The 16,347-nt window shown below is 31.7% G+C and overlaps 1 protein-coding gene across 1 annotated transcript in view; it reads right to left on the bottom strand.

The window, feature by feature from the left end:
* Positions 1 to 16,347, bottom strand: part of LOC146168160 (polycystin-1-like) — a 129,215-nt gene that overhangs the window by 62,983 nt on the left and 49,885 nt on the right. The window contains exons 24-32 of the mRNA XM_083389118.1: positions 14,787 to 14,927; positions 14,382 to 14,552; positions 13,761 to 13,880; positions 13,483 to 13,690; positions 12,026 to 12,264; positions 11,359 to 11,459; positions 11,101 to 11,257; positions 3,744 to 3,924; positions 3,547 to 3,663 (exon numbers count right to left, since the gene is read on the bottom strand). Coding sequence (XP_083245244.1) covers positions 3,547 to 3,663; positions 3,744 to 3,924; positions 11,101 to 11,257; positions 11,359 to 11,459; positions 12,026 to 12,264; positions 13,483 to 13,690; positions 13,761 to 13,880; positions 14,382 to 14,552; positions 14,787 to 14,927 — 1,435 coding nt within the window. The remainder of the gene's footprint in view (positions 1 to 3,546; positions 3,664 to 3,743; positions 3,925 to 11,100; positions 11,258 to 11,358; positions 11,460 to 12,025; positions 12,265 to 13,482; positions 13,691 to 13,760; positions 13,881 to 14,381; positions 14,553 to 14,786; positions 14,928 to 16,347) is intronic.

Below are 16,347 nucleotides of genomic sequence, written 5' to 3'. Positions count from 1 at the left end.
ATTTTTGTACATGTTAAAAATTGTTGGTGACAGAACGCTTCCTTGTGGAAAACCATTCTTTTGTTTCCTTTACTGACTTTTATCATTCGGCTGCACATCAAATCTCTTATTTTCCTAACATGGTATTCAGTAAGCTAGTAAGCTGTTGAGTCGTTTGTTATATGTAAAACTTTGTTTAGTAGTTGTCGGCTATTTACTGTGTGTTAAATCTAAAAATACTGCTCGAGTGACAAGCCTGACGTATTAGGTCTGGTTTATATCACCAGAGAGTGTGCAAAAATATTCTGAATAAAAAAAATCAGTTCAGAAATAAAAACAAACTTATAAAAAGTAGTTATTCTACAGATGATGGCAAATAAAGAGATCTGGACATCAAATATTACAAAAAGAACCAAATATTTACAGTTCATATTATGCTTGTTATACATATTCACTCTGTCCACATGCTTGTTAAACATATTCATTCTGTGGAAAGTTGAAATGTTGTCCTGGTATTGTCAAACCCTACAAAATTGAATTATTATTTTCGAGGTACACAAAAAATGGGTGGTTTATACACAAAGGGGGTGGTTTATTGTATTCCCTGTGCAGATTGTTGCGCAGTGTACATTGGGGAAACGGGACGAGCATTTAATACGAGAAGGAAAGAACATCAACGAGATGTACGGCAACATGATGCGTCAAAATCTGCTTTGTCCAGTCACGCGACAAAGCAAGGTCATCACATCGACTTTGGATGTGCTTCTATTGTAACTAGAGAAGGAGATTACCACCGCCGTGTCTTCTTAGAATCCTGGGCGATACACACTCATTCTAACACCATGAACGTTAAGCAAGATACATTTCTTGCACCTTCCTATCAATTTTTGTGCAGTAGCGGCCATTAGAAGGCTGCAGCCGGTTTTCACGTTTTAACGTTATTCGCACCTTGTTTCCTTTTTTGGCCTCGTTTTGCCACCTTGTTTTTTCGTCGTTTTTCTTCACTGTATATATATACCTCTGCAAGGTTACAAGTTTATATGCTCTGATGAAGATTACCTGGATAGGTTATCGAAACGTCGGTACAGAATAAATAATTGTCGGAAGAACCCTCTTTATAATTAATATAATGCCTGGTAGCAACAGTATATTCAAATAAACTTGTGTTTTCAAAGGATTTGCCTAGAATGAATTTCTTGTGTGTATGTTGTTGGGGTGGAGCAAGTATTACAAGGTTGGTTCCTACTGCTTTTCGCTGGGCAGCTAAGTAAGGTCGTCAGCATAGATATGGCGATTAGTATCTTTCAGGCTTAGTTGATCATTTTTGTACATGTTAAAAATTGTTGGTGACAGAACACTTCCTTGTGGAAAACCATTCTCTTGTTTCCTTTACTGACTTTTATCATTCGGCTGCACATCAAATCTCTTATTTTCCTAACATGGTATTCAGTAAGCTAGTAAGCTGTTGAGTCGTTTGTCATATGTAAAACTTTGTTTAGTAGTTGTCGGCTATTTACTGTGTGTTAAATCTAAAAATACTGCTCGAGTGACAAGCCTGACGTATTAGGTCTGGTTTATAGCACCAGAGAGTGTGCAAAAATATTCTGAATAAAAAAATCAGTTCAGAAATAAAAACAAACTTATAAAAAGTAGTTATTCTACAGATGATGGCAAATAAAGAGATCTGGACATCAAATATTACAAAAAGAACCAAATATTTACAGTTCATATTATGCTTGTTATACATATTCACTCTGTCCACATGCTTGTTAAACAAATTCATTCTGTGGAAAGTTAAAATGTTGTCCTGGTATTGTCAAACCCTACAAAATTGAATTATTATTTTTGAGGTAAACAGTCGCTAAATCAAACAGTACACACCTAAAATTGGTGATGAATGTAAATTTTGTTTTGGTTTGTCAAAATATATCTCGTTATCAGAAAAAATCATACACTGGATGCATGTCAGATTTATTTAAGTGAACCAGCATCTCCGTCTTGGGGATCTGGTGTTACAGATACAGTGCTGTTATTACTAGCCAGTACAACCTACAAGGGCTGATCCTAGGCAATTACTGTATACATGTATAATTGTATATATTAGCTTTAAACTGAACTGAGAACCTCAATCAAATGGGTATCACACAAAATGCAGCAGGCAGCAATGCCATCGTCGCTTCTCCACTTGCCCTTCAAGTCCGCATATCACAGTCAATAGTGCAGCAGCACAAGAATAGTCAATGTTATGAGTTGGAATCTCCTGCAGGAGTAGCAACCACTACCTTGCCTGCCAATAATCCTTATTATTTGGGCGGAAAATATGCCTTCGGGACATATGTTGTTTTTGCCGCTACTCTTTTTTGGTTTTGTTTGAAAAGTATACATTGTAGAACTTTCAAATTTTCAGACATGGTGTGTGGTATGTAGGTGCATATAATAGGTTTATGAATCTGCACAACCAGGGGCCTTTGATTGGGGGACAACAAAACTAACATATTGTAAAATCAACATTTTAGTATTAACAGCTATCTACTCTTATCTAGTTATATGGGCCGAAAATTTAATTTTGGGACATATCTTGTTTTTGTCGTTAAATGTTTCAGAACGAATTTTGTCCAAAGCTTCATAGAAAAAGTATACATCAAAGAATTCCTAAGTTTTCAGACAAGGCGTAGAGTGGTATGTAGGTGTGCATAAGAGGTTTATAAGTATGCACCCCTAGGGGACTTTGATGGGGGTCAAAAAACCTAAAACATTGTGACGTCTTCATTTTAGCTCTCAGTAGCTATCGACTCCCATCTAGCGATGGAAAAACTGCAATACAGAATTCGGTCATGTTGGCTTTTATATGCACTTACATATCACTCCACGTCATGTGTGAAATTTTGAAGGTTCCATGAGCTTCGGAAAAAATCGGTCTGAAACATACCAAGCAAATCAAAAAAAACTAGACGAGGGTGCGGTTGTTGTATATTTTATCAGGGGGTATATTTTCAGGACTTGGGTGTTTTTTTTTAATTTTAAATTTTAAAATAATTTTATTTTTTGTAATATTTTTAATTTCATTTTTTATTGATTTAACTTTTTATTTTTATTTTTTATTTTTATTTTTTTTATTTTATATCCTTAACTTGTTTCTGGAAGCACAAACAGATATATCCCAAAAATAAATTTTCGGCTCACCAACACAAAATAAAATAAACATTAAGCCATGAAAATATAACCCCCGTACAAATTATACAACAACCGCATTCATGTCTGGTTTGCACCTGATTTTAGTACTGATACCACTTGTCACTGATTTTAGTACTGATACCACTTGTCACTGATTTTAGTACTGATACCACTTGTCTACAGTGTCCATAGCTTCAAAACCGTTATCGATTGTGCGCCTTCTGAAATGTCTATCTCTCATTAGATAATCACACATGTGTAAATAAGTTTCAAGTCAAAAATGTATATGTGTTTGTTCAAAAAAGCTATAGAAAATTATATCTGGTCTTTGGCATGTTAAGAAAGAGTCAACATTTGCCTACAATACTTTAAGATTTATATACACATGCTTACCTGATATCTTAAGTTGACAAACGATTGTGTCAATCACAGTTAAACTGCTTACAAGATTGAAAGCATGTATAGCTGGTTTAAAAATTCCTTCACTGCTATATATATGTGATATATTTCCTGAAAAAAAAATAAACATAAGTAGTCTGAATAATAATTTGTAATGGGTATAGTTTTTAACTAGTAGTTACACATTTTACCGTTTAATTCCAGTAATTGTTCAAAAGTTTCATCTCCAAATGAAATATTTACAGTCAAATTAGTTCCACCATGAATATCATAATAAAACCAAACAGTTTCACCAACGGCAATAACCTTTTGACCATTATACATTGACATTGAAACATTTTGGACAGATTCTTGTACACAAAACACAAAATTCTAAAAAGAAAGTCTTTCCTTATATGGGTTATTAAATCTCTTAACAAATTCTTCAGAAACATACAAATTTAGATTAAACAATTTACTTAATTTTACCTTAATTTAGCTTTAAACCTGCCTGTGCCAATAAATAAGGTTTCTTTAACATACACAAGTTCATAAGACATAATACAAAGATAGTTTTTATTCTTTACCAGTAGTAGTATTTAAAGACAAAATTTTTCAACAAATAGTTCTATGAAAGAGCGATTTTTAACAAATTACATATCAGCCTTAATTAAATAAAATTAAAAAATGACAAATTGACATAGATTAGGTATTGTCTATTAAAGAAGGGCTACTAAATTTTTTACTGCATAACCTACAAATAGTCGTAAATCATTAACTTTTTTTTATTGAGGTTATGTGTAATAATGTAATCCCAATTCAGTCAGGGGTGGTGTTTTACAAGTTTTTACATTTGCATATGAAATTTATAAAATATGTAGTTCTACACGCTGTGCGACTCCCAGTTAGGGACATGCACGTCATTTTAAATAACTAATTCAAGAATATAAGATAACATTTCTGTGAAAGATTATAATTGATAATTTAGCCATAACATAACCAGAGAAATAAAAACTCAGGGTCTTTCAGTAAAAATTTAAGAAATTTGTGGGTTACAAATTTACTGCCTGAGTAAGTCAAATTTCCTTCCTTCAGACGATTGCAAACTAAGAATGCTTAAAACTATTATTCATACTTCTACTAATATAGTATTTAGACTAACAGTGATTACAAGAAAAAAATAAAAATAATTTAGGCCCACATCTTAAAATGGCTTAACTATTCAACTAAAATTAAAATTGACTATTATTATGCTATAGCAGAGATGTGACCAACCATTCGGAAAACCAAAAGCCTTATTTCTTACTCAAACTTTCTGCGGTAAAATCAAAGAAGCACATCATACACATGAGGAAAGTAAAATATTTTGCTGTTTTATTCTCACATACCAGCACATACCTTTAGTTAGCCAAATTTATTGTTAATATAAAACACAAAATTAGGGTACATCAATGAGAAATGTTTTTAACAGTGTTGACTTACTTAAAGTAAATATTTGTAATAGTCATAACTAGGGCGATTATTTTTTGATTTGTCCAAAAAAGTCAAAATTTTGTCAAAATTTACACGTTAGGTCAAAATTATTGCAAGTCAGAATAAAATAAAAATGCTCATAAATCGTTAAAAAAAACAAAATACAAAAGAAAAAAAACGATAGTCAGCTTTTTGAAATTATTATTTTTTTTTTTCAATTTGTCGTTCAATTTTATCAAAAAAATTTAGTTCTAATTTATATTCAATGACATTTTAACTGTATTATATCTTAGTTAGAGCAATATAAGGTTATGCTAGTACAGTGTAGTCCAACTGCAAGCCCAAAGTTGGCCTGCGAGTTCCGCTTTTTTGGCCCGCTAACTGGTCGTCAGCTTTGCTGCAATCTAGTAATATAACTTCAATTTTTGTTTCTTTGTTATTGCAATGGACAAAAAAACTTTGTAAATGATCCTTTGTGATTTCATAACTACCATAGCTCAAACGTGTAGAGTTCAAAGTTAGTATATAAGCCATATGCCAATGGTTCTAAACCTGGTGGGGGCGCCCCCCTAGGGAGGCGCCAAGCAATTCTAAGGGGGGCGCGAGCTCTAAGTTAATATTTAAACTTTTTGCAATGATTTTAATGGTTTCGTTTAGGTTTTACACCACTCCTACAGCGCTGTAGGCTACAAACTCTGTTTTTTTGCGATGTTTAACATTGAAACTGCAAAACTTATTCAACCAATCAAATTCAAATTTTTTTTTTTTTACCGACAACAAGCTTTACTATTTTCAAGTTGTCTTAGTGATATTTAATTGAAAATGCCGAATTGCTTTTTGTATGGGGGCGAAAGGCCTATGAAAATTATCAAAGTGGGGCGCGGCTGAAAAAAAAAAAACACTGCCATGGGCAAATAAGCCTAGAATCGCTATTTAAAAACATTGGCCCACAAGATAAAAAAAATTGTTTTTGGCCTGTAATGAAAAGAAATTGGACCACGCTGCGCTAGCAAAATTAATCACTGAGGCACTCTCTGATTTTGCATTGAACAGTATCTGCTGTCTTTCTTCGCTTGAGATTTGCAATTATCCTATTTACTATTTTGAAAACTTGGTCTTTGTTAATTTTCTGCAATTATTTTTCTGTTGCATTTCAATTTCCATTTCAACTGTTTACACTACAGTTTTTTAGAGCGGTTTTGTCTTTTTGAAATGACAAAAATATCAACGTATTTTCATGAGTTTTGCATTAACCCGAAAAAATATCTGATCATTGTGGATTTGTAGTCAGTAAAACATCAAAAAAGTGTGGTTGACGACGCCAAAATACTAATGCAGTACTTCAAACAACAATATGTTGTTTAAATCAATGTATTTCTAACATGTCAAAATTTTGTCAAAATAAATTATTTTTAGGTCAAAATTTTAATTTTTCAGGTGAAAATTTCTTATATTTAGGTCAAAAAATAATCGCCCTAGTCATAAATCCCCCTGATTTGCATTAATGCATGTTTCAACTGGTCCAAAAAGCCATGTGAGCTAGTTTAAAAACATTTATCCTGAAATTCTGTAAATGGCACCTTTAAGAGAGGAACACACTACAAACTGATCAATCTGTGTTAAAGAAGAAGCCAACCTTGAGAAGAGACCAAACTTTGGCAACCTACAGACTGAACAGTTTGTGCTGATGACATCGCAACAAGCTTAAATGAATTTGCTAGTTCTGGTGCTCTACAAATAAGGATCAACCTTGTTATTCAAGCGACATCAAATAAATGCTGGGAGACTTGTCACCTTGGGTCTCATGGCCTCAAACATGTATGTACCTGCGTGTAACTATTGTCTTCTGACTTTGCTGTCCAAACAGAAATGTTGCATGAACATTTTGTTCTATGTAGACTGGTTTTGAATGTCCAATATATCTGTTTCAACACTTGATGGTTTTTATTTTCTCATAATAATGTTTATTTAACATATCATATGTCATACGTTTGGATTTACTTTAAAAGCTCAAATTATTCGCACAGACATACTGTTTCACTGGAGATGCACAGTTTTATGTCTTATAAGCCTAAAACAAAATTAAAATAGGTAGTTAAGGGTACAACTATCAATTGCGCAATATAGCAAAGCTGCTCGTACAAACCATGATGTATCTAACTTTGCTAACATCTAAGCCACCTATAACTAATTGTTATAAAGTGACTTTTGCTGAACTCATGTTAACAAAATATATAAATCATGTAACCTAACGCGCAAACTTTTTTTCAAAATTTCAGGGCGTTTTTTTTTGATCCAGTACAAAATGCTTAAATGGATTTTGTAACTCTGCATATTATACTTGTAGCACTGCGTTCTGTCTCTTAATTTTGTCAAAACAAACTGTTCCGCTGGTACAGCAAATGCACGCTCGATCCTTTAATTGAACAACAAAGGTATAATCACTATAGTGCAAATCTTCTCTGCTTATAATAGAAATGACCTACTAGCAGTTTGCCGCTAAAAAATAAACTTCCTCTTTTCACGATTAATTATTCACAATGCACAGTTTGAAATAAATCTTGACAACGCTAATGGCATACCTGTAAAAGTAAGCGAGCTAAGTATGTGCAAGGTTTTTATCTTTGGTACTGTTTGCTCAATAAGATAAGTTGAAAGACTAAAATAAACAAACTCTTAAAAACATTTTTGAAAAAAACAATTTCTTCTTGCTTTGCACCTGGTGATAACCTTTGATGGAGCAAAAGGTAACAAGCGCTAAGTGTTGAGTTTTAGCGTCACTAAACCAATTTCAGTTTAAAAAGAGCATGGGGATTTAGCGGCCATAACACTTACTGTACATAAACTCAACAATTAGGGGGATCGTGTTTTCATGGTAATCAAAAAACAAGTGCTGGAGAGTTGGCGTTTTTTAACCACAAGTTTTATGTGGGTGGTGTTTAAAACCTCATACATTTATTTAATACTTTTTTAATTTCATTGAGCGACCGAATGCTACATCTTATTTTAGCACTAGGGAATAGGGAAGTCATACAAAGAAGTATGTTAGACGTCATTGTAAAGTTCGGAAACTATTTTGATACCTATTTACCACCCCGAAGTTACAATTTTAGTTTTCTATCCCATATTTCAGACCGATTTTTGTCCGGAGCTTAATAGAAAAAGTATACATCACAGATTTGTCAAGTTTTTTTCATCGTTTTATCTCTCTGCAGTTATCGACTCCCATCTAGCAGTTGTAAAACGTCAGTACAGAATTCATTCATATTTGCTTGCTTTGTTGAGTTTGCGAAGCGACAAAACGACAGACACCATGCTGCGCCCCTTATTGTAACTGGTAAACACCAGGCCGGCATAAATTAAAATTGTACAGGGGCTGCAGCAAGCAAAATACTGAAGTAAACTCCATTTTTAGATATGACGCTAAGTTTCGTCATAACGTGGCTTCATACAAAAATAAATATTAAGAACACTGTGTTTATTGGATTTAAATTGGCAAAACTTTCGATTTAAAAGGTGGCTTATTAGGCACATAAACGTGTCTGGCATATTGCTTGAAACTACAGATTTAAAGTCTGCTTTAACAGTGATTGATCTGGCCAAGCCATGGTAAAAATTTACTGTGTAAAAGTTGGCAAAAGTATGGCAAACCATAGGCATTAAACCATTTTAAGTCTTTAAGAGATGATAATAATTGTTTTTGAAATATGTTAGCTGGCCAAAATGTAATAACATGGATGTACGCATTATCAACGTAAATTCTATTTATGAAATATATGTTTCGATCATTCCCCAAATACTACGCCATATTTGAACCCCTTTCGCATCAAAGCCATAAGTAAAGTGGGGAAATTTTCAGCCCATATATGATTTTGCATGCAGAAACAAGTTAAGGAAAATAAAAAATAAAATATACAATGCAAAAGTGGTTTGTTTTACGCAGAAGCGTTGGAAGTCAATGTTAGCAGCAGCGCCAATGTTTACAGTTTATGGCTGAGCAGCGGAACATTGTACAAAGTGAAAGTGTCGCTGTCTACCAAGCCGCTGTTGTTTGTTCGGGAATCGCAAAGTGTTAGGATATTCTGTTAAAATTTTATTTTGTATCTTCACAAAATCTTGTCTTTTTTAATCCATTTACGATATTGTGAACTAAGCTAATCTAGTTATCTAAAATCATATTGAAATACTTATATCTGATGGGGATTCAGTTTGTAGTATCAACTATTTTTGCAATGATATTGTAAATTAGTACGACACACATTTGTTTTCTAGTTTAAAATGTCGTTGAATATAACTCAAAACTGTTTTATTTTTGTGATAAAATTTCAACTGAAAGACAAGTTTCACAGGCACTCATTTCAGGGTTACATTTCGCAAGCGGGCCTGAACCATGCTGGGACAATATAAAAATTCTTAGCCACGCCAACTTTTACGATACAGTGCGTTGACTGTATGGCTATCACATGGAATTACATGATAACACTAAACTATGCAAAAGTAACTCGCGGCACACTAAAAATGCCTATGCGGCCCACATTTGGGCCGCGGCCCACAGTTTGCCAACCACTGATTTAGCACATGGTTCATCTTTATGATTTATCACATATTTCTTTTTAGTAAAACATCTAAATATTCATAAATGTTCACTTTGCTTAGATTGTTTTGCGTTTTTCTGTTTCTACAGCCACATTTAACCACGCAAATGAAATTTTTTGGACACTTCATGTGAATATATTTTTGTTGTTAAAGGACGTTTTAAACGCAGTTCAAATTTTTTTTATTCAAAAGTCGATGTGAAAATTATGACATATTTTCCGTCTTTTAAAAATAAACATAGGATCAAAAGTATAACAGCCCAATTCTTTGGCCAACTTAAACACGATAAATAAAAAAAAATTATCGAAATTGTTTTATTCCTTATTTTGGCACTTTGTGCAAATCCATACCGTTTTTGTAGTGTTCTCATTGCATGTTGAGAAACACTTTGTCAATCAGCATAAATGCAATCTGTATATTAGGCAGTTGGTGGTAAAAAACTCTGTGTAGTAAATGGCTGTCACAGCTTTTTTGCCAAATCCATCTTGGTAAAAGTCAATATAGAGAGCAAGTTTTATATGAGTCTAATGCATTAAGTATTATTCTTAAATCTAAATTAAGAGTTTTGCCTAATATAAATTTTATCAGGCTGAACATAAATTTGTTGTTTTTGTACTGCTTTGTGTACATACCAGTATTGTTCTTTTTGTGCAGCAAGCAAGATATTATATTCTTACTTTATAATTTAATTAGTTGGTGTAAGACAACTCGTGTTATGCACCATTACTAAGCGAAATATTACTTGCGCCAGTTATTTCCTTAAACAAAAAGCACAAATACATTCAACACTATACAAATAATAAGGTTAATCGAAGTCAAGTTCGAAGCTCGTAATAAAGACCCATTGTCCAGTTTTAAAAAATTGTTTAAAGGCAAACAATCGAAGACGTTATTGGTGCGGTGGCAAATTGTTATGAGGCAAAAATTGAAACCATTGCGGACATCCTTGGAAAATTGAACCATTATAGGGCGTCGCACAGCACAGAAACTTTGGTGCATGTGATTGTTAACTTTGCGAATAAATGGTGGAGCTGTGATTTTACATTATTTCATCTCATTTGCTGTTTAACCAGTAACTATGGTTTTATGTAAAATGATGCGTTTTGTTTGTTGTGCAAAACAACCTGCAGTGAAACAACAAATGTGACAAGTGTTATTTCATCCAGGCGAGTGCTGATTGATAGCTATTTACCCGCCTGGCAAGTGTAAATTTTTGCTTAGGAACAACCCTGAATTTGTAGACAGCAATAAACAGAAAAAGGTATTGGGGTCATATTTAGCTTAACCCCGATATCCTGCAATATTATGTTGTGCGTTTTTCTTGGTCTCACTATTTTTGATTATAAAACACTTATAAGTTATAACACATTAGTAGGAAGAAAAATAACTTTTTTTTCAAAATGTGCTCTCGAATAACAAATATATATGTTGCTAAACTGCTGAAAAGTCCTAAATTCAGCACAAATCAAATTTGAAAACATTTAACGAGAAAAAAATTACCTTGCTGACATTGTTGAAAGTTTCTAAATTGACAACTGTGACATTACCATTATAAATCCCTGGTAATCCAGAAGTAATATTTACTGAAGAGTTGCTGAGAACAGTTTTGTTTTCCAGACCTCCATCAAACGTCCAATGAAATTCAAAGAACAAAAAACTAAAAATGAACGAAACTCATGAAAAAAGATTTTTTATTATTACTATTAAAAAAATTATTATTAAAGTAAAATCATTATAATTTAACAAACACATTTATACCTCACACTAGTAACGTTGGCTAACATTGTCACATCAGAAGATTTGTTGTAACAGATTTTGTCAAATATAACATTTTTAATTTGTAAGATAAATATTATTGTCTGAAAAGCAAAAGAATTTTCAACAGTTTCTAATTTTATCTAGTAGACATGACACAAGCGTTTACAAGCTAGACTCTTCCATCTAACAAGTTTATACTTTTTGACATTTCATACTGACAAACTGAATGGTGCTTTATAAAGTAATAACTTGTTGCACAGTTCATAATTTTGACATTTTCATCTCACTCTCTTCTGTAGCATGATTTGTCTGTTAATCTTAAATTTTATTCTCCCTTTACCAATAGATTTGTTTAATAAAAATTTTAAATCTTATCGTCAAGTACTTTTATGGTAAACTTTTCATTAAGTTAGATTAGATAAAATGACACAGTAGTAATACATAAACTTAATATGGGCTACCAAAGCCTGAGTGTTGTTTGGTTAAAAGAATTTCCAGTTTTTTAAATTGTGCAATTTATTGGCAGATTTTTTTTTATATTTTAAGATTTTCTATTTGCAACATGTTTAAAGTAGTGTTATTTAATAAAAAGCTTGGGCCACAAAACAAAATTGACAATGGGAAACAACCGATTTCTATAAACCAGCTAATAGCAAGAAGTACTTACCTGGTTTTCGACTGTAAACTGACTAACACTGTTTTTAGCCTCAAATGATATATTGTAAATTCCATCTTGTGCATATTGATGAGATGTATTGAAAACCTTAAGCCCAGGAACAGATATAGATGTGTTGTCACCAAATTTGACACTTATTGTAATATTTTCAGTCCACCCATTTCTAATTACTGCAGAAATATTTGATGGGTATCCTAATTCTGAGAATGGCTCAACAAACAATTGAAGATCTAAAAACAAAAATATTCAGCTTTTATTAAGATAACTACATTTGGATAAGGCTGATTTTCACTTTAACCAGAGTTCTATAGTTGGCCCTTCTAATCTGACTCTGACTTGACAAACCCGAACAACAGTCTTTGCTTACTCTTTCAGAGCATACAAAGAACGATGTTCGGATTATTGAAGGTTTATTCATATTACATAGAACAAAAAAGTTTTTAAACTACTTTTATTTGAAATTCCCACAAAAAAGTGACAAAATTAGCATTTTCAAAATAAGTATCAACAAAAAAGTGATTATATTAAAAAGAGAAATATTGAAATGTTTTTTTTCGTCTGGAAACTTTTATAGAACTGTAAGTCAGGTGAATCCCCATAGTTATCATGAGGGGATAACAAAAGGGATAACAGATGTTATGTAAAGGTGATCGGCTGTGAACTTGATATTGACATTCGCAGTCCGAAACTAGTGCTAGCATATCCTTATTCAATACACCTTTAATTGTCAATTTAGTTTTGGTTTTGACAGGTAAAATTTACAAATTTTTGACAGTTCAAAGAAATACAACCTATAGAACTCGAGGTTAAACCTTACTAAATAATTAAGTATAGCTTTCAATTAATTAACACAGTAAGGTTGTAACAAACCGAACAGTTTAAAATAATTGTTTCAATGATATTTATACAAAACATTAATAGATTTTTGGCAAAACATTAGGAATAATGAGCAATTTAACTACAATTATATTATTTTTCATCATATAAGTAATCAAAGATATTATATATATTTAAAATAGTATATACATATATCACATAGTAATAAAAACAATAAAGTATGCAAAGGCAACACGTTCATCTAAAAAGTAAATATTTTCTGTATCAAATTTTGATAATAAAGAAAATAGATTGTCAAATAAAACCTTCACAACGTTTAAAGCAGTGGTTCTCTACTAGGAGTCCACAGAATTGTGGATTTTGTTTTTTATCAGTTTTGGGCATTCCTTATATATGTTAAAAATCTTAAACCAATATGAATGATAGACCAATGTAAAACAAAAGGTTCGGCCACAATTTGATTGTTGCCTCTTATTAATTTACCTATTGGGTGGAAATTTACAAACTTATAGGCAATTTTAATTATACTTAAGATATAAGTTAAAATCTGAAAAATTAAAAGGTTAGATAAACAATTAAGTAGATAAATTTAAGAAAGACTAAATACACACCTGTTATGATTTCAAACACTTCAATCAACTTCCATGTCACTAATGTACTTATTGTATTATTAGCCAACACAGTAAGGTTAAATACTCCAGGTTCAACATAAGAATGATTAAAAGTAAAGTCATTATCTTCGATAGTTGTTTCAATGGAGCTATCTCCAAAATAAATATCGAACACTGTTTTATGATGTGGCGAAAAAAATATTCCAACCTAATAGAAAATAGAAACAATCAATAAAAAATAAGCAAATAAAACTTGGAAATCAATTAACAAATTTTACCGTTGTTATATTCTTGCTAACAGCAGGTTTTAGAACTTCAATATTGATGCTTAATAAAGGTTTCCTCACGTCAACATTTATCTCTGTCTCCAAGTAATCAAATTCATTGCTAACAGAAACCTAACAAAAACAAAATTAACCACAACTTATAAACAACTATGGTTCCTGTATAAAGAATTATCTAATATAATTATAAATGTTTTCCTTAATGTTTATTATGCAAATCAGAAAACTTTGTACTCATTGTATGTGAATAAAACCACAAAAACATAACAAGTTAAAACAGTCAAATCAACATAGCATAATTTGTTATACTTACCTATCTGTATTATAGTTACCACTTTGTAGGAAAATAGACAGTTTCTATGTTATAACTTAAATTTAAGTTGGATTTTCTAGTGTAAACAAACTGGCATTCTATTAGCATGTTATAAATTTCTGTATATTTAACAAAAATCTCAAACTACAACTTTAAAATATAAAGGAAATATAAAATATGGGCTGTATTATGCAGCAGTATACAACCGGAAAATTAGTCAGAATCATTTGAACCTGCACTAAAAATCGGCAAACAATGTTTTTCAAAACTATAAAGAAACAAGAAATACTTGGGTATTTTACCTTTATAAGTTGACTTCCAGGACTGGAGAAGTTTTTTTCAAATTTGTCTGTTAAGAGTATTTGTTCAACACCAGTTGAATTTTCATAGGGGGAATAAAATGTTGTAGTTTCTTCAACATGAGTTCCAAAAATCCAGCTAACGGTAGCATTGATATTTTTATCCACTAAAACCTGGAGGCAATAACAAAGTTGTTTTTCATCATACCAATATAATAAACATAAACAACCTTTAACTCTTATCAGATTTTTTTTTATTATGAAATACAGTTAATCAAATTACTAAAGCACTATAGTTGCATGAATACAAATTATAAAATTATTTCAGTAGATAAAAAAGTTAAAATATTGCTAAAAACATTTTTTTGTCAAACAACTTTTTTTATTTTTGCAAATAAAGTTACTAACTTCAATTTGAAAGAGAGTCAAAGCTTCAAACTGTGCAATTGTTGAAAATTGTACAAACTTGAGGTTTGTCAATTTGTTCATGCGGTCAACTAATAAATCAACTGAAGTGTTCACAGAACCTCTACTATTGGAAAGAACGACCTGTATAAAAGTTTTATATGACTAAATAAATATGACACACCTTTTCTTGTGGGGAGTCAAACTGTAGTACAATAGATTAAAAACATGATAAATATATTTTACCAAGTTAAAACTCTTTAATAACTATTTAGATAAATACATGCAAATGTGTAGGGTTTTTATATATACAAAAGAGGAGAGCTAAAATGGCCTAAGACAAGTCATGCTCTTAACCAAGTCCTTGACAAACATAGCCAAAATTTGACAACATTTTGATAAAAATTAGGGTTGATATAATATAACTGGATAAAATAATAGGCTTTCCTGCAGTATTGACTCCATGCAACAGAAAACATAACTTTTTTCAATAATTAAACTTCAAAACAATTCTTGAATACCTTTGTGTTTATTGCATAAATAAGTCACTGTAATGTTTTTATTTAATTATACGGACCATGTTAGTGAAATAAACATGCCAATAAACAAAAATATAAGCCAGAAAGTAAATCTGAATTTGTTTTGTTAAGAAACCTTGACGTATTTAATTATACTCGCAATTTAAATGCAAGTGCTTTTCAATATGACCCATTAAAAACTGATTATGTTGGATAGCACCATACCAAACAAGGCCTAAACAGTCATTTTGGTTATGAGCATGTTGTGTGGTAGATCAGGGGTCACCAAACTTTTTTCATAGGGCTTGACAATTGCAAACTGAAAAATTATATGGATTCGCAAACATGGTGGATAAAAAAAATGTTTTAAACTTCAACTTTATTAACTCAGGAATTATAAAAATTATAAACAAAATCTGTAGTAAGGTTTAATTAAATAATCGTTAATCGGGTTAAAATTATATTACAATGTCATCTGCAAACATTTCAGCAGTACTACCTTCATAAAGGAAGTGCACTATGGGCCTATAGAATTAACTCTTGCGGATCAGATCTGGCCCAAGGGCTATAGTTTGGTGACCTCTGTGCTAGATAATGAAAAGAAAAATGAAAAACCTTAAAAAATGATGCCATGTCCTTTTTTAAAAATAGATTTAATCATTCTGTTATCTACCAAGTAGGAAAAGAGTTTTGAATAAATTATTACAGGTTTTATGTGTATTATATCAATGGTGCCCTGTAAATCAAAAAATTTAACATTAAAAAACGTTAAAATACAACAAACTGTACATCCTACTTGTGGAACTATCTTAACAGATGTTCCCTCCTATATTTTTCATTTATTACAAAACAGGAATTGGCATTAGGGTAAAAAACCGTGGCTTTGGTGACACCATTTTTCCACCCTTGCCTTTATGTTTAGTAGCCTGCACTCAAAATTGTTGATTAAAACCAATAATACCCAGGCTATAATTTTATTTGAGTTCAAGATATTTTATATAATTTTGTTAATATGCGATTCTTTACTTTATTACTCAAACTCCTGT

This window comes from Ascidiella aspersa, chromosome 1, assembly GCF_963924565.1.
Source record: "Ascidiella aspersa chromosome 1, kaAscAspe10.2, whole genome shotgun sequence".
In the NCBI taxonomy this organism is placed as follows: domain Eukaryota; kingdom Metazoa; phylum Chordata; class Ascidiacea; order Phlebobranchia; family Ascidiidae; genus Ascidiella; species Ascidiella aspersa.
This window is presented reverse-complemented; position numbering and strand designations above follow the sequence as displayed.